General features: G+C 43.5%; 1 protein-coding gene across 3 annotated transcripts in view; it reads right to left on the reverse strand.

Annotated features, from left to right (window-relative positions):
• PTPRO (protein tyrosine phosphatase receptor type O) overlaps window positions 1–20559 on the reverse strand; it is a 698190-nt gene that overhangs the window by 459674 nt on the left and 217957 nt on the right. For all 3 annotated transcript variants that reach the window (XR_010179771.1, XM_063929453.1, XM_063929452.1), the window contains exons 7-9: window positions 10895–11046; window positions 4738–4858; window positions 4493–4632 (exon numbers count right to left, since the gene is read on the reverse strand). Coding sequence is in view for 2 of the 3 variants with exons in the window: in XM_063929453.1 (XP_063785523.1) it covers window positions 4493–4632; window positions 4738–4858; window positions 10895–11046 (413 nt within the window). In the remaining variant the exon portion in view is untranslated. The remainder of the gene's footprint in view (window positions 1–4492; window positions 4633–4737; window positions 4859–10894; window positions 11047–20559) is intronic.

The raw sequence follows: 20559 nt of genomic DNA on the forward strand, positions 1-20559 counted from the left end.
CCCCTTCCCGGGCTGTAGACACGGATGCCCCTTCCCGGGCTGTAGACACGGACGCCCCTTCTCGGGCTGTAGGCACGGACGCCCCTTCTCGGGCTGTAGGCACGGACGCCCCTTCTCGGGCTGTAGGCACGGATGCCCCTTCTCGGGCTGTAGGCACAGATACTACTTTAGTTATGGGTAACATAGATAGTCTCTGTTGATTTCTGAACTTGGGATTGGGTCTATTTGTCACAGGACCCCAATCGTAGACTTTTTGGACACTCCTGTCCGGGGTAAAGGAACTTGAAACTGTAGAGGATACGTTGGAAGGTTTGCAGGTGAAAACACTGTGATGCTGGGACCTGTCACCAACTTTTGAGTTGCGGAAGGAACAGTCCTTAATAAGATGACTAGAACTCCCACAGTAAAAGCAGAGGTGAAGCTGCTTGCGATGCCGGCGTTCAGCTTCCGTTAGTTTGGAGCGCGGGTAGCTCTGGAATCTGCCCTCTCTCTGCATAGGAGAAGAGACTTTAGCTTGAAGAAAAGTTGACACGGAGGTCGCACTAGTCTCAATACTTTGAGCAGTACTCTTCACTACGTTTAAAGCACCACCCAGGATTTCTGGCATCATTGGAATGATTTTTGTTAGGAGACTTTGAAGTTGTTCCAATAGATGATAAAGAGTGCTTATTGGTTCAGAATTCACAGCAGACAACAAAGGAGTCTTGAAGCTTTCAAAGGAGGAAGTCGCTCTCTCAGGAGAGTTAGCTGTGAAGGGACTGCCATAGGACTGACTTGAGCAAGATCCATCCACAGGAACGGATTGTGCAGGGAAAGTTGAAATGACTGGAGCAGGAGTGACTTGAACAGGAACTGGAGAAACAACAGAACTTGGAAGGGATTGCTGCAAGGTATCCAAACGGATAGACATTCCCTGTAGAAACTGGAACATCTGCTGCTGCGCAGCCTCTTGACCATCCAAACGGGAGACCAGATTTTGTAAGGCCCCTGACCCCACATTCTGACCACCATCCGAGTCCATGGGCCTTGGACAAACTGTCAGGTTCGGTCTGGTTTGTGTCCCCGGAGGGGGCGCTAGTGGGTCAGTGGAGGTAGGATGGAAGAAGTGAGGATACTGGATTGGATTCCTGCGCATGTGCACAATGTTGTTTATTAAGCAGAAAGATAAAACAATATGGCAGCAGGAATACTTGGAGAAATAAACAATAATAAATGCAATGGGTATGATGCAGCGTGGAAGCTGAGAGTCTATGGCAAAACAGTGAGAGTCTATGGCAATACAGTGAGAGTCTATGGCAATACAGTGAGAGTCTATGGCAATACAGTGAGAGTCTATGGCAATATGCTGGTATGGGAACCAGAGATGATAAACACGTGGAGCCAGCAGAGGTGATGATAATGGTAGCAAACCTGATAGCAGATGAAGAAGACTTGATGCAGGGTTCACAGTGCTATTGGAAAGCACAGGCAGCTTGCAAGCTGATTCACAGGTGAGGTGATGAGCTGCACCTGGAGATGGAGTCTCTACAGCTGAGGCTGAAGCACACTGTGTTGGAGATTGGTGTGAAGCCTGTAAATGAATGCAGGAATTGCTGATGCTTGTAGTTCCACGGAGCTGTAGTAGGATAACCAGGAACACGGAGTAACAAGCAGGTAACCAGGAACACGGGGATCTGGAGACTGGAACACAGGAACTTACACACTGAATGCAGCAGGAGAGCTGGAGTGGTTGCTGGAACTTGTAGTTCCACAGGAACACAGGAACTTGCACACTGAATGTCGCAGGAGAGCTGGAGGGGTTGCTGGAACTTGTAGTTCCACGGGAACACAGGAACAGCTGGGAACTGGAACAGCTGGGACCTGTTGTTCCATAGGTCCACTACACAAGGATATCTCTGTAGACAGAGGATTGCAAACAGGAGCCACCTGTTCACGGGATGTGACGTGTTGTCCAAGGCCATGTGAGAGAGCCACAAACTGGAAGTTATACCACCTGCCCAGCAGTGATTGGACACAAACTGCAGGCGGAGATACTAGCTGGATTGGGTGTCCAGATCAGCTGTGAGTTAGTTGAAGCACTATGTACTCCAGGCTGCAGAGGACTGAAAACGAGAACTGGAACAGAACTGAACTGCTGGAACCTATATAGTTCCACAGCAGTGATGTGATGGAAAATGCAGATTCCTGACAATAAGGACTGTCTGTATTACACGTGTCCTGAGAGTGAGGGGACACCGGGACTGTCTGTATTACACGTGTCCTGAGAGTGAGGGGACACCGGGACTGTCTATATTACACGTGTCCTGGGAGTGAGGGGACACCTGGACTGTCTATATTACACGTGACCTGAGAGTGAGGGGACACCGGGACTGTCTATATTACATGTGTCCTGAGAGTGAGGGGACACCGGGACTGTCTGTATTACACGTGTCCTGAGAGTGAGGGGACACCGGGACTGTCTGTATTACACGTGTCCTGAGAGTGAGGGGACACCGGGACTGTCTATATTACACGTGTCCTGAGAGTGAGGGGACACCGGGACTGTCTGTATTACATGTGACCTGAGAGTGAGGGGACATAAGGACTGTCTGTATTACACGTGTCCTGAGAGTGAGGGGACACCGGGACTGTCTGTATTACATGTGACCTGAGAGTGAGGGGACACCGGGACTGTCTGTATTACACGTGTCCTGAGAGTGAGGGGACACCGGGACTGTCTGTATTACATGTGACCTGAGAGTGAGTAGACACTGGGACTGTCTGTATTACACGTGTCCTGAGAGTGAGGGGACACCGGGACTGTCTGTATTACATGTGTCCTGAGAGTGAGGAGACACTGGGACTGTCTGTATTACACGTGTCCTGAGAGTGAGGGGACACCGGGACTGTCTGTATTACATGTGTCCTGAGAGTGAGGAGACACCGGGACTGTCTGTATTACACGTGTCCTGAGAGTGAGGGGACACCGGGACTGTCTGTATTACATGTGTCCTGAGAGTGAGGAGACACTGGGACTGTCTGTATTACACGTGTCCTGAGAGTGAGGGGACACCGGGACTGTCTGTATTACACGTGTCCTGAGAGTGAGGGGACACCGGGACTGTCTGTATTACACATGTCCTGGGAGTGAGGGGACACCGGGACTGTCTGTATTACACGTGTCCTGGGAGTGAGGGGACACCTGGACTGTCTATATTACACGTGACCTGAGAGTGAGGGGACACCGGGACTGTCTATATTACATGTGTCCTGAGAGTGAGGGGACACCGGGACTGTCTGTATTACACGTGTCCTGAGAGTGAGGGGACACCGGGACTGTCTGTATTACACGTGTCCTGAGAGTGAGGGGACACCGGGACTGTCTATATTACACGTGTCCTGAGAGTGAGGGGACACCGGGACTGTCTATATTACACGTGTCCTGAGAGTGAGGGGACACCGGGACTGTCTGTATTACATGTGTCCTGAGAGTGAGGGGACACCGGAACTGTCTGTATTACACGTGTCCTGAGAGTGAGGGGACACCGGGACTGTCTGTATTACACGTGTCCTGGGAGTGAGGGGACAACGGGACTGTCTGTATTACACGTGTCCTGGGAGTGAGGGGACACCTGGACTGTCTATATTACACGTGACCTGAGAGTGAGGGGACACCGGGACTGTCTATATTACATGTGTCCTGAGAGTGAGGGGACACCGGGACTGTCTGTATTACACGTGTCCTGGGAGTGAGGGGAAACCGGGACTGTCTATATTACACGTGACCTGAGAGTGAGGGGACACCGGGACTGTCTGTATTACATGTGTCCTGAGAGTGAGGGGACACCGGGACTGTCTATATTACACGTGACCTGAGAGTGAGGGGACACCGGGACTGTCTATATTACACGTGACCTGAGAGTGAGGGGACACCGGGACTGTCTATATTACAGTGTGGCTTCAGCCCCTCTTGGCGTTCAGAGAATCTTATCCACACAAAGTAAACAATTGGAAGGGACAAAACTACATTGGTAGATTACACTGATCAATTTGATGTGTGATATTAATATATCTGTGTGCAAATGAGTCTGAATCTGTATATGAAGTGATAGGAGCCTAGAGTAAACCAGTCTACACTGAAATGTATAGTACAGCAAACCAGAGTCCTTTACTTGCAGAACATCATTCCTTACATAGAATAAAGCCAAATCCTCAGTGAAGGACCAATACCCACGCCTCTGACAGATGTAAGCAATACATCACTCTCCTTGGACTCGCAGAGGAAGTTGCCCAGAAATACTCCAATCTCAGTCTCAGCAACGCTCTTCTCCTGTAACGCGGCTTATAATGCTCTTCCTCAGAGCAGTCCTCATATCAGAGGGATGAAATGGTCCAGAGTAGATTCCATTACCCCCCACCCAGGGACATCTTACATATACAGCTACTGGGACATCTCCTGTCCTGCAGTGGGGATTGGGAAAATGCCGCAGTCACATGTTTCACAGACACTTACCTTTTCATATTCATTCTGGGCAGGGTCTAAGCACCAGCAGAACACGTCAAAGTAATCAGAAAAGCCTTCTTCCACCCACAGAAGAGTAAACGAGGTTTGTGTTTTGTTCACAGCATACAGAGACTTTGGGGGAACCGGCTCTAAGGAAAGAAAAAGGTCACAAAGATCGAGTATTGCAGAATCCGCAGCAACTCCCAATGGTAACAGTACTGGAGTACTGGAGTAATAGTGACAATCGCCCTTACCGAGTCTAACCAGATAAGGCAGAGAGGTGTTACTGCTTCTCTCCGTACAGGCGGTGACAGTGATGTTATAGATGTCCCCAGCGGGCAGACTCATCGCTGCAGTCATCGTGTTGCGAGACACCTGAAACACCAATGACTGTATCAGACACTAAATCATTATCTTATTGTTCCCTCCAACAGGGCCAGGGTAAAGAGTAACCCCCCCCCCCCCCCCCATTTCCCCCTCACCCCCCTGCACTGCTCTGCAATACTCAACACACATACGCTGCACTGCTCTGCAATACTCGGCGCACACAGGTTGCATTACTCTGCAATACTAGGCGCACACAGGCTGCACTGCTCTGCAATACTCGCCGCACACAGGCTGCACTGCTCTGCAATACTCGGCATACACAGGCTGCACTGCTCTGCAATACTCGGCACACACAGGCTGCACTGCTCTGCAATACTCGGCACACACAGGCTGCACTGCTCTGCAATACTCGGCACACACAGGCTGCACTGCTCTGCAATACTAAACACACATACGCTGCACTGCTCTGCAATACTCGGCACACACAGGCTGCACTGCTCTGCAATACTCGGCGCACACAGGTTGCATTACTCTGCAATACTAGGCGCACACAGGCTGCACTGCTCTGCAGTACTCGGCGCACACAGGCTGCACTGCTCTGCAATACTCGGCACACACAGGCTGCACTGCTCTGCAATACTCGGCACACACAGGCTGCACTGCTCTGCAATACTCGGCACACACAGGCTGCACTGCTCTGCAATACTCGGCGCACACAGGTTGCATTACTCTGCAATACTCGGCGCACACAGGCTGCACTGCTCTGCAGTACTCGGCGCACACAGGCTGCACTGCTCTGCAATACTCGGCACACACAGGCTGCACTGCTCTGCAATACTCGGCACACACAGGCTGTACTGCTCTGCAATACTCGGCACACACAGGCTGCACTGCTCTGCAATACTCGGCACACACAGGCTGCACTGCTCTGCAATACTCGGCGCACACAGGTTACATTACTCTGCAATACTAGGCGCACACAGGCTGCACTGCTCTGCAGTACTCGGCGCACACAGGCTGCACTGCTCTGCAATACTCGGCACACAGGCTGCACTGCTCTGCAATACTCGGCACACACAGGCTGCACTGCTCTGCAATACTCGGCACAAACAGGCTGCACTGCTCTGCAATACTCGGCACACACAGGCTGCACTGCTCTGCAATACTCGGCACACACAGGCTGCACTGCTCTGCAATACTCGGCACACACAGGCTGCACTGCTCTGCAATACTCGGCACACACAGGCTGCACTGCTCTGCAATACTCGGCACACACAGGCTGCACTGCTCTGCAATACTCGGCACACACAGGCTGCACTGCTCTGCAATACTCGGCACACACAGGCTGCACTGCTCTGCAATACTCGGCACACACAGGCTGCACTGTTCTGCAATACTCGGCGCACACAGGTTACTTTACTCTGCAATACTAGGCGCACACAGGCTGCACTGCTCTGCAATACTCGGCGCACACAGGCTGCACTGCTCTGCAATACTCGGCACACACAGGCTGCACTGCTCTGCAATACTCGGCACACACAGGCTGCACTGCTCTGCAATACTCGGCACAAACAGGCTGCACTGCTCTGCAATACTCGGCACACACAGGCTGCACTGCTCTGCAATACTCGGCACACACAGGCTGCACTGCTCTGCAATACTCGGCACACACAGGCTGCACTGCTCTGCAATACTCGGCACACACAGGCTGCACTGCTCTGCAATACTCGGCACACACAGGCTGCACTGCTCTGCAATACTCGGCACACACAGGCTGCACTGCTCTGCAATACTCGGCGCACACAGGCTGCACTGCTCTGCAATACTCGGCACACACAGGCTGCACTGCTCTGCAATACCAGTGGCTGTAGTTGATGGCAGCCTCAGAAGCCAGAATTACACTACCTAATCATCTAATTTTGGGTTTGTGTGTGTGCTCATGTCTAAGCACAACCTCCCAGCCGGACGAGTTATCAGATAGGCACGGCATGGCGGGGAAAGAACTGCCACTAAGAAGAGGACGGGGCCTGGCCAACCGGCAAACCATCCCGTCATCCCACTATACAAATCCACCCCTGTATTTACCAACCCTACATCCTACACACATATGCCACAGCCACCTCCGAATAATATATATGCCCCAACCACCTCTCTCATACATGTATACAAACCCCAGCCCAGCACCCGGCAACCTCCCTCACACGCCCGTACCCCAGCCCTGCAGCCGGCAACCTCCCTCACACGCCCGTACCCCAGCCCTGCAGACGGCAACCTCCCTCACACACACCTATACCCCAGCGCAGCACCCGGCAACCTCCCTCACACGCTCGTACCCCAGCCCTGCAGCCGGCAACCTCCCTCACACGCCCGGACCCCAGCCCTGCAGCCGGCAACCTCCCTCACACGCCCGGACCCCAGCCCTGCAGCCGGCAACCTCCCTCACACGCCCGGACCCCAGCCCTGCAGCCGGCAACCTCCCTCACACGCCCGGACCCCAGCCCTGCAGCCGGCAACCTCCCTCACACGCCCATACCCCAGCCCTGCAGCCGGCAACCTCCCTCACACGCCCGTACCCCAGCCCTGCACCCAGCAACCTCCCACACACGCCCGTACCCCAGCCCTACACCCGGCAACCTCCCTCACACGCCCGTACCCCAGCCCTGCAGCCGGCAACCTCCCTCACACGCCCGGACCCCAGCCCTGCAGACGGCAACCTCCCTCACACGCTCGTACCCCAGCCCTGCAGCCGGCAACCTCCCTCACACGCCCGTACCCCAGCCCTGCAGCCGGCAACCTCCCTCACACGCCCGTACCCCAGCCCTGCAGCCGGCAACCTCCCTCACACGCCCGTACCCCAGCGCAGCACCCGGCAACCTCCCTCACACGCCCGTACCCCAGCCCTGCAGCCGGCAACCTCCCTCACACGCCCGTACCCCAGCCCTGCAGCCGGCAACCTCCCTCACACGCCCGTACCCCAGCCCTGCAGCCGGCAACCTCCCTCACACGCCCGGACCCCAGCCCTGCAGCCGGCAACCTCCCTCACACGCCCGGACCCCAGCCCTGCAGCCGGCAACCTCCCTCACACGCCCGGACCCCAGCCCTGCAGCCGGCAACCTCCCTCACACGCCCGGACCCCAGCCCTGCAGCCGGCAACCTCCCTCACACGCCCGGACCCCAGCCCTGCAGCCGGCAACCTCCCTCACACGCCCGGACCCCAGCCCTGCAGCCGGCAACCTCCCTCACACGCCCGGACCCCAGCCCTGCAGCCGGCAACCTCCCTCACACACACCTATACCCCAGCGCTGCATCCGGCAACCTCCCTCACACGCCCGTACCCCAGCCCTGCAGCCGGCAACCTCCCTCACACGCCCGTACCCCAGCCCTGCAGCCGGCAACCTCCCTCACACGCCCGTACCCCAGCCCTACACCCGGCAACCTCCCTCACACGCCCGGACCCCAGCCCTGCAGCCGGCAACCTCCCTCACACGCCTGGACCCCAGCCCTGCAGCCGGCAACCTCCCTCACACGCCCATACCCCAGCCCTGCAGCCGGCAACCTCCCTCACACGCCCGTACCCCAGCCCTGCACCCGGCAACCTCCCTCACACGCCCGTACCCCAGCCCTACACCCGGCAACCTCCCTCACACGCCCGTACCCCAGCCCTGCAGCCGGCAACCTCCCTCAAACGCCCGGACCCCAGCCCTGCAGCCGGCAACCTCCCTCACACGCTCGTACCCCAGCCCTGCAGCCGGCAACCTCCCTCACACGCCCGTACCCCAGCCCTGCAGCCGGCAACCTCCCTCACACGCCCGTACCCCAGCCCTGCAGCCGGCAACCTCCCTCACACGCCCGTACCCCAGCGCAGCACCCGGCAACCTCCCTCACACGCCCGTACCCCAGCCCTGCAGCCGGCAACCTCCCTCACACGCCCGTACCCCAGCCCTGCAGCCGGCAACCTCCCTCACACGCCCGTACCCCAGCCCTGCAGCCGGCAACCTCCCTCACACGCCCGGACCCCAGCCCTGCAGCCGGCAACCTCCCTCACACGCCCGGACCCCAGCCCTGCAGCCGGCAACCTCCCTCACACGCCCGGACCCCAGCCCTGCAGCCGGCAACCTCCCTCACACGCCCGGACCCCAGCCCTGCAGCCGGCAACCTCCCTCACACGCCCGTACCCCAGCCCTGCAGCCGGCAACCTCCCTCACACGCCCGTACCCCAGCCCTGCAGCCGGCAACCTCCCTCACACGCCCGTACCCCAGCCCTGCAGCCGGCAACCTCCCTCACACGTCCGTACCCCAGCCCTGCAGCCGGCAACCACCCTCACACGCCCGTACCCCAACCCTGCAGCCGGCAACCTCCCTCACACGCCCGTACCCCAGCCCTGCAGCCGGCAACCTCCCTCACACGCCCGTACCCCAGCCCTGCAGCCGGCAACCTCCCTCACACACACCTATACCCCAGCGCAGCACCCGGCAACCTCCCTCACACACACCTATACCCCAGCGCTGCACCCGGCAACCTCCCTCACACGCCCGTACCCCAGCCCTGCAGCCGGCAACCTCCCTCACACGCCCGTACCCCAGCCCTGCAGCCGGCAACCTCCCTCACACGCCCGTACCCCAGCCCTACACCCGGCAACCTCCCTCACACGCCCGTACCCCAGCCCTGCAGCCGGCAACCTCCCTCACACGCCCGTACCCCAGCCCTGCAGCTGGCAACCTCCCTCACACGCCCGTACCCCAGCCCTGCAGCCGGCAACCTCCCTCACACGCCCGTACCCCAGCCCTGCAGCCGGCAACCTCCCTCACACGCCCGTACCCCAGCCCTGCAGCCGGCAACCTCCCTCACACGCCCGTACCCCAGCCCTGCAGCCGGCAACCTCCCTCACACGCCCGTACCCCAGCCATGCAGCCGGCAACCTCCCTCACACGCCCGTACCCCAGCCCTGCAGCCGGCAACCTCCCTAACACGCCCGTACCCCAGCGCAGCACCCGGCAACCTCCCTCACACCCCCGTACCCCAGCCCTGCAGCTGGCAACCTCCCTCACACGCCCGTACCCCAGCCCTGCAGCCGGCAACCTCCCTCACACGCCCGTACCCCAGCCCTGCAGCCGGCAACCTCCCTCACACACACCTATACCCCAGCGCAGCACCCGGCAACCTCCCTCACACACACCTATACCCCAGCGCAGCACCCGGCAACCTCCCTCACACACACCTATACCCCAGCGCAGCACCCGGCAACCTCCCTCACACGCCCGTACCCCAGCCCTGCAGCCGGCAACCTCCCTCACACGCCCGTACCCCAGCCCTGCAGCCGGCAACCTCCCTCACACGCCCGTACCCCAGCCCTGCAGCCGGCAACCTCCCTCACACGCCCATACCCCAGCCCTGCAGCCGGCAACCTCCCTCACACGCCCGTACCCCGGCCCTACACCCGGCAACCTCCCTCACACGCCCGTACCCCAGCCCTGCAGCCGGCAACCTCCCTCACACACCCGTACCCCAGCCCTGCAGCCGGCAACCTCCCTCACACGCCCGTACCCCAGCCCTGCACCCGGCAACCTCCCTCACACGCCCGTACCCCAGCCCTGCAGCCGGCAACCTCCCTCACACACCCGTACCCCAGCCCTGCACCCGGCAACCTCCCTCACACGCCCGTACCCCAGCCCTGCACCTAACCTCTCAAACACACCTAACGGAGAGTTAAATATGCATTGAAAACTGCTGTCTGAGAAACTACAATGTATTCATGTCATCATTTAGGTGCATTTTTGGTAAAGATTTTATTTATTTATTTATTTATTTTAAAGGGACAAAACGAATTGGTAAAGATAATTGGTGGGACCCACTTTGCACAAATTATACCCCTTTAACAAATGCAGCTATATCCCGGGTTTTAGCATGTGTGAAAGGAAACAACCAGGGTCATACAGCTACACCCAGCAAATTCCCGGGTCACGTGTCTGGAAAGAGCATTATAGAAGGTAATTAGAGCTGCTTAGGACAAGAACTATATGTCTTATGTGGTCAGTGCAGGTGTAAGAGAAATAACAGATTATGTACCGGAGACACAAACTTACACTTTTCTTTATTCTTTTCCTTCCTTCAGCCATCACCTGCCAGTGTAACATTCTGGAGTGTGACAGATCCAATGATTTCTCCCCATATGTCCATGTCACATAAAGGAGATTCTTCACATATTCCACGTGGCTGATCGCAGGGGACACGGGAGCTGATAATAGGGAACAGGATTACTTACATAACATACAAAGTCTCTATGACCTCTAAAAAATGAATGTTTATAGTAAAATAGTTTATAGTAATCTGATGAGGTTTCAAGGTGCTCACATCTGTATTTGCCGACACCTATCTGTAATGTATAATATCTAATGTGTAATGGCCCTCATTCCGAGTTGTTCGCTCGGTATTTTTCATCGCATCGCAGTGAAAATCCGCTTAGTACGCATGCGCAATGTTCGCACTGCGACTGCGCCAAGTAACTTTACTATGAAGAAAGTATTTTTACTCACGGCTTTTTCTTCGCTCCGGCGATCGTAATGTGATTGACAGGAAATGGGTGTTACTGGGCGGATACACGGCGTTTCAGGGGCGTGTGGCTGAAAACGCTACCGTTTCCGGAAAAAACGCAGGAGTGGCCGGGGAAACGGTGGGAGTGCCTGGGCGAACGCTGGGTGTGTTTGTGACGTCAACCAGGAACGACAAGCACTGAAATGATCGCACAGGCAGAGTAAGTCTGGAGCTACTCTGAAACTGCTAACTCGTTTGTAATCGCAATATTGCGCGTACGTCGGTCGCAATTTTAAGAAGCTAAGATTCACTCCCAGTAGGCGGCGGCTTAGCGTGTGTAACTCTGCTACATTCGCCTTGCGAGCGAACAACTCGGAATGAGGGCCAATATCTGTAACGTGTAATATCTATAATGTATAATATCTGTAACGTGTAATGTATAATATCTGTAACGTGTAATATCTGTAACATGTAATGTATAATATCTGTAATATGTAATATCTGTAACGTGTAATGTATAATATCTAATGTGTAATATCTGTAATGTATAATATCTGTAATATGTAACGTGTAATATCTGTAACCTGTAATGTGTAATATCTGTAATGTGTAATATCTGTAACGTGTAATATCTGTAATGTGTAATATCTGTAACGTGTAATATCTGTAACGTGTAATATCTTATATTTCCACCGGCCAATAGTAGTTTCCAACCTGATATCTCTATCACTGTTGAGAACTCTGCAATCACCCCTACCCCACAAGCTCGCTGCCTAGGTGTCATTCTTGACTCTGAACTGTCCTTTGTTACCCACATTCAATCTGTCTCAAGATCATGTTACATACATCTAAGAAACATATCCAAAATACGCCCTCATCTTACACAAGACACAGCAAAAACTCTAATCCATGCTCTCATTATCTCCCGCATTGATTATTGTAATAGTCTCCTGACCGGTCTTCCCAAACATAGGCTCTCACCACTACAATCCATTTTGAATGCAGCTGCGAGGCTAATCTTCCTTGCCAGACGTTCATCGTCTGCAGATCCGCTCTGTCAGTCCCTCCATTGGTTACCGGTATTCTACCGTATTAAATATAAAATACTTTTACTCACATACAAGGCTATTAACCAAACTGCACCAACATACATCTCTTCACTCATCCCAAAATATCTCCCTACCCGACCTCTCCGCTCTGCACAAGATCTACGTCTCTCATCCACACGCATTACTTGTTCACACTCAAAATTACAGGACTTTATCCGGGCTTCACCCACTCTGTGGAATGCCCTCCCACGCACATTAAGACTCGCCTCTAGTCTCCAAACCTTTAAATGTTCCCTGAAAACTCACCTCTTCAGACAAGCCTATCAAATTCCAGACCCACCCACATAACCCTCAGTGCTTCCCTATCTAATTACATCCTCTGTAGAGTATTCATAACATCACATATCTTGTCTTTCTTTAGTCTCACACCCTCCTGACACTTGGATAACTTTGTGGGGTATCATCATACAACCCATTAAAAACCTAGCAATCTGGTGGACCATTATGCAATAGGTAGCATCTATCCTTGTGTATCTATGCCTATTTCCCCATAGATTGTAAGCTTGCGAGCAGGGTCTTCCTACCTCTATGTCTGTCTGTTTTTACCCAGTTTTGTTCTATTACTGTTGTTCTAATTGTAAAGCGCAACGGAATATGCTGCGCTATATAAGAAACCGTTAATAAAATAATAAATAAATATCTGTAACGTGAAATATCTGTAACGTATAATATCTGTAACGTATAATATCTGTAACATGTAATGTATAATATGTGTAATGTATAATATCTAATGTGTAATATCTGTAACGTGTAATATCTGTAACGTGTAATATCTCGAATGTATAATATCTGTAACGTGTAATATCTGTAACATGTAATGTATAATATCTGTAATGTGTAATATCTGTAACGTGTAATGTATAATATCTAATGTGTAATATGTATAATATCTGTAACGTGTAATATCTGTAACGTGTAATGTATAATATCTGTAACGTGTAATGTATAATATCTGTAATGTATAATATCTGTAACGTGTAATATCTGTAACGTGTAATATCTGTAATGTGTAATATCTGTAACGTGTAATATCTGTAACGTGTAATGTATAATATCTGTAATGTATAATATCTGTGTAATATCTGTAATATGCAATGTATAATATCTGTAACGTGTAATATCTGTAATATGTAACGTGTAATATCTGTAATGTGTACTGTATAATATCTGTAATGTATAACGTGTAATATCTGTAATGTGTAATATCTGTAATGTATAATATGTATAATGTGTAATATCTGTAATGTATAATATCTGTAATATGTAACGTGTAATATCTGTAATGTATAATATGTGTAATATCTGTAATGTGTAATATGTATAATATCTGTAATATGTAATATCTGTAATGTGTAATGTCTGTAACGTGTAATATCTGTAACGTGTAATATCTATAATGTATAACGTGTAATATCTGTAATATGTAACGTGTAATATCTGTAATGTGTACTGTATAATATCTGTAATGTATAACGTGTAATATCTGTAATGTGTAATGTCTAACGTTTAATATCTGTGATGTATATTATCTATAATGTATAACGTGTAATATCTGTAATATGTAACGTGTAATATCTGTAATGTGTACTGTATAATATCTGTAATGTATAACGTGTAATATCTGTAATGTGTAATATCTGTAATGTATAATATGTAATATCTGTAATGTATAATATCTGTAATATGTAACGTGTAATATCTGTAATATGTAACGTGTAATATCTGTAATGTATAATATGTGTAATCTGTAATGTGTATAATATCTGTAATGTGTAATATGTATAATATCTGTAATGGCTAATATCTGTAATGTATAACGTGTAATATCTGTAATGTGTAAAATCTGTAATATGTATAATGTGTAACATGTAATATCTGTAATGTATAATGTGTAATATCTGTAATGTGTATAATATCTGTAATGTGTAATATGTATAATATCTGTAATGTGTAATATCTGTAATGTATATGTGTAATATCTGTAATGTGTCATATGTATAATATCTGTAATGTGTAATATCTGTAATGTATAATATCTGTAATGTGTAATATCTATAACGTGTAATATCTATAATGTGTAATGTATAATATCTGTAATGTATAATATCTGTAATATCTGTAATGTATAATATGTATAATATCTGTAATGTGTGTAATATCTGTAATGTATATGTGTAATGTATAATATCTGTAATGTATAATATCTGTAATATCTGTAATGTATAATATGTGTAATATCTGTAATGTGTAATATGTGTATAATATCTGTAATGTATATGTGTAATATCTAATGTGTAATATGTATAATATCTGTAATGTGTAATATCTGTAATGTATAATATCTGTAATATCTGTAATGTATAATATGTGTAATATCTGTAATGTGTAATATGTGTATAATATCTGTAATGTATATGTGTAATATCTAATGTGTAATATGTATAATATCTGTAATGTGTAATATCTGTAATGTATAATATCTGTAACTTATAATGTATTATATCTGTAATGTGCAATATCTGTAATGTGTAATATGTATAATATCTGTAATGTGTATAATATCTGTAATGTATATGTGTAATATCTGTAATGTGTAATATGTATAATATCTGTAATGTGTAATATGTATAATATCTGTAATGTATAATATCTGTAACGTATAATATCTGTAACATGTAATGTATAATATCTGTAATGTGTAATATCTGTAATGTGTAATATGTATAATATCTGTAATGTGTAATATCTGTAATGTGTATAATATCTGTAATGTATATGTGTAATATCTGTAATGTGTAATATGTATAATATCTGTAATGTGTAATATCTGTAATGTATAATATCTGTAACGTATAATATCTGTAACATGTAATGTATAATATCTGTAATGTGTAATATCTGTAACGTGTAATATCTCTAATGTATAATCTTTAACATGTAATGTATAATATCTGTAATGTATAATATCTGTAACATATAATATCTAGTGTGTAATATCTGTAATATGCAATGTATAATATCTGTAACGTGTAATATCTGTAACGTATAATATCTGTAACGTGTAATGTATAATATCTGTAATGTATAATATCTGTAACATCTGTAATGTATAATATCTAATGTGTAATATCTGTAATATGCAATGTATAATATCTGTAACGTGTAATATGTAACGTGTAATGTGTAATATGTATAATATCTGTAATATGTAACGTGTAATATCTATAATGTGTAATGTCTGTAACGTGTAATATCTGTAATGTATAATATCTATAATGTATAACGTGTAATATCTGTAATATGTAACGTGTAATATCTGTAATGTGTACTGTATAATATCTGTAATGTATAACGTGTAATATCTGTAATGTGTAATATCTGTAATGTGTAATGTATAATATCTGTAATGTATAATATGTATAATGTGTAATATCTGTAATGTATAATATCTGTAATATGTAACGTGTAATATCTGTAATATGTAACGTGTAATATCTGTAATGTGTAATATGTATAATATCTGTAATATGTAATATATGTAATGTGTAATGTCTGTAACGTGTAATATCTGTAATGTATAATATCTATAATGTATAACGTGTAATATCTGTAATATGTAACGTGTAATATCTGTAATGTGTACTGTATAATATCTGTAATGTATAACGTGTAATATCTGTAATGTGTAATATCTGTAATGTGTAATGTATAATATCTGTAATGTATAATATGTATAATGTGTAATATCTGTAATGTATAATATCTGTAATATGTAACGTGTAATATCTGTAATATGTAACGTGTAATATCTGTAATGTATAATATGTGTAATATCTGTAATGTGTAATATGTATAATATCTGTAATATGTAATATCTGTAATGTGTAATGTCTGTAACGTGTAATATCTGTAACGTGTAATATCTATAATGTATAACGTGTAATATCTGTAATATGTAACGTGTAATATCTGTAATGTGTACTGTATAATATCTGTAATGTATAACGTGTAATATCTGTAATGTGTAATGTCTGTAACGTTTAAGATCTGTGATGTATATTATCTATAATGTATAACGTGTAATATCTGTAATATGTAAAGTGTAATATCTGTAATGTGTATTGTATAATATCTGTAATGTGTAATATCTGTAATGTATAATATGTAATATCTGTAATGTATAATATCTGTAATATGTAACGTGTAATATCTGTAATGTATAATATGTGTAATCTGTAATGTGTATAATATCTGTAATGTGTAATATGTATAATATCTGTAATGGCTAATATCTGTAATGTATAACGTGTAATATCTGTAATGTGTAAATCTGTAATATGTAATATCTGTAATGTGTATAATATCTGTAATGTGTAATATGTATAATATCTCTAATGTGTAATATCTGTAATGTATATGTGTAATATCTGTAATGTGTAATATGTATAATATCTGTAATGTATAATATCTGTAACGTGTAATGTGTAATATCTGTAATGTATAATATCTGTAATGTGTAATATCTATAACGTGTAATGTATAATATCTGTAATGTATAATATCTGTAATATCTGTAATGTATAATATGTATAATATCTGTAATGTGTGTAATATCTGTAATGTATATGTGTAATGTATAATATCTGTAATATCTGTAATGTATAATATGTGTAATATCTGTAATGTGTAATATGTGTATAATATCTGTAATGTATATGTGTAATATCTAATGTGTAATATGTATAATATCTGTAACGTATAATATCTGTAACGTATAATGTATTATATCTGTAATGTGTAAGATCTGTAATGTGTAATATGTATAATATCTGTAATGTGTAATATCTGTAATGTGTATAATATCTGTAATGTGTAATATGTATAATATCTATAATGTGTATAATATCTGTAATGTATATGTGTAATATCTGTAATGTGTAATATGTATAATATCTGTAATGTATAATATCTGTAACGTATATCTGTAACATGTAATGTATAATATCTGTAATGTGTAATATCTGTAATGTGTAATATGTATAATATCTGTAATGTGTAATATCTGTAATGTGTATAATATCTGTAATGTATATGTGTAATATCTGTAATGTGTAATATGTATAATATCTGTAATGTGTAATATCTGTAATGTATAATATCTGTAACGTATAATATCTGTAACATGTAATGTATAATATCTGTAATGTGTAATATCTGTAATATCTGTAATGTGTAATATCTGTAACATGTAATGTATAATATCTGTAATGTGTAATATCTGTAATGTGTAATATCTGTAATATCTGTAATGTATAATATCTGTAATGTGTAATGTATAATATCTGTAATGTGTAATATCTGTAATATCTGTAATGTATAATATCTGTAATGTGTAATATCTGTAATGTGTAATATCTGTAATATCTGTAATGTATAATATCTGTAATGTGTAATGTATAATATCTGTAATGTGTAATATCTGTAATATCTGTAATGTATAATATCTGTAATGTGTAATATCTGTAATGTGTAATATGTATAATATCTGTAATGTGTAATATCTGTAATGTATAATATCTGTAACGTATAATATCTGTAACATGTAATGTATAATATCTGTAATGTGTAATATCTGTAATATCTGTAATGTGTAATATCTGTAATATCTGTAATGTGTAATATCTGTAACATGTAATGTATAATATCTGTAATGTGTAATATCTGTAATGTGTAATATCTGTAATATCTGTAATGTATAATATCTGTAATGTGTAATGTATAATATCTGTAATGTGTAATATCTGTAATATCTGTAATGTATAATATCTGTAATGTGTAATATCTGTAATGTATAATATCTGTAATGTGTAATGTATAATATCTGTAATGTGTAATATCTGTAATATCTGTAATGTATAATATCTGTAATGTGTAATATCTGTAATGTATAATATCTGTAATGTGTAATATCTGTAATATCTGTAATGTATAATATCTGTAATGTGTAATATCTGTAATATCTGTAATGTATAATATCTGTAATGTGTAATATCTGTAATATCTGTAATGTATAATATCTGAAATGTATAATATGTGTAATATCTGTAATGTGTAATATGTATAATATCTGTAATGTGTAATATCTGTAATGTATAATATCTGTAACGTATAATATCTGTAACATGTAATGTATAATATCTGTAATGTGTAATATCTGTAATATCTGTAATGTGTAATATCTGTAACATGTAATGTATAATATCTGTAATGTGTAATATCTGTAATATCTGTAATGTGTAATATCTGTAACATGTAATGTATAATATCTGTAATGTGTAATATCTGTAATGTGTAATATCTGTAATATCTGTAATGTATAATATCTGTAATGTGTAATGTATAATATCTGTAATGTGTAATATCTGTAATATCTGTAATGTATAATATCTGTAATGTGTAATATCTGTAATATCTGTAATGTGTAATATCTGTAACGTGTAATGTATAATATCTGTAATGTGTAATATCTGTAATATCTGTAATGTATAATATCTGTAATGTGTAATATCTGTAATATCTGTAATGTGTAATATCTGTAACGTGTAATGTATAATATCTGTAATGTATAATATCTGTAATGTGTAATATCTGTAATATCTGTAATGTATAATATCTGTAATGTGTAATATCTGTAACATGTAATGTTTAATATCTGTAATGTGTAATATCTGTAATGTGTAATATGTATACTATCTGTAATGTGTAATATCTGTAATATCTGTAATGTGTAATATCTGTAATGTGTAATATCTGTAACATGTAATGTATAATATCTGTAATGTGTAATATCTATAATATCTGTAATGTGTAATATCTGTAATGTGTAATATCTGTAACATGTAATGTATAATATCTGTAATGTGTAATATCTATAATATCTGTAATGTGTAATATCTGTAATATCTGTAATGTGTAATATCTGTAACATGTAATGTATAATATCTGTAATGTGTAATATCTATAATATCTGTAATGTGTAATATCTATAATATCTGTAATGTGTAATATCTGTAATGTGTAATATGTATAATATCTGTAATGTGTAATATCTGTAATGTATAATATCTGTAACATGTAATGTATAATATCTGTAATGTGTAATATCTATAATATCTGTAATGTGTAATATCTGTAATGTGTATAATATCTGTAATGTATGTGTGTAATATCTGTAATGTGTAATATGTATAATATCTGTAATGTGTCATATCTGTAATGTATAATATCTGTAATGTGTAATATCTGTAATGTATAATATCTGTAATATCTGTAATGTATAATATCTGTAATGTGTAATATCTGTAATGTATAATATCTGTAACATGTAATGTATAATATCTGTAATGTATAATAGCTGTAACATGTAATGTATAATATCTGTAATGTGTAATATCTGTAATGTATAATATCTGTAATGTGTAATATCTGTAATATCTGTAATGTATAATATCTGTAATGTGTAATATCTGTAATGTATAATATCTGTAACGTGTAATATCTGTAACATGTAATGTATAATATCTGTAATGTGTAATATCTATAATATCTGTAATGTGTAATATCTGTAATGTGTAATATGTATAATATCTGTAATGTGTAATATCTGTAATGTATAATATCTGTAATGTGTAATATCTGTAATGTATAATATCTGTAACGTGTAATATCTGTAACATGTAATGTATAATATCTGTAATGTGTAATATCTATAATATCTGTAATGTGTAATATCTGTAATGTGTAATATGTATAATATCTGTAATGTGTAATATCTGTAATGTATAATATCTGTAATGTGTAATATCTGTAATGTATAATATCTGTAATGTATAATATCTGTAATGGGTGGGCATCTTTATATCTCAGGGGGAGGAAAAAAAAATCTCAGATTTTGCAAATAGTTTGTGATTGCTGATGTATGGGGACCTTAACGTTGTAGCGACTGACAATAACTGCAGCAAGCTAAGTAGTAACTCCTTGTAACATCCAAGCATAGAGCTCACTGAGGAGTGTCCAGGATTTGCAGCAAGCAGGTGCTGGGAGTAACA

This window comes from Pseudophryne corroboree, chromosome 6 (assembly GCF_028390025.1).
Source record: "Pseudophryne corroboree isolate aPseCor3 chromosome 6, aPseCor3.hap2, whole genome shotgun sequence".
Lineage (NCBI taxonomy): Eukaryota > Metazoa > Chordata > Amphibia > Anura > Myobatrachidae > Pseudophryne > Pseudophryne corroboree.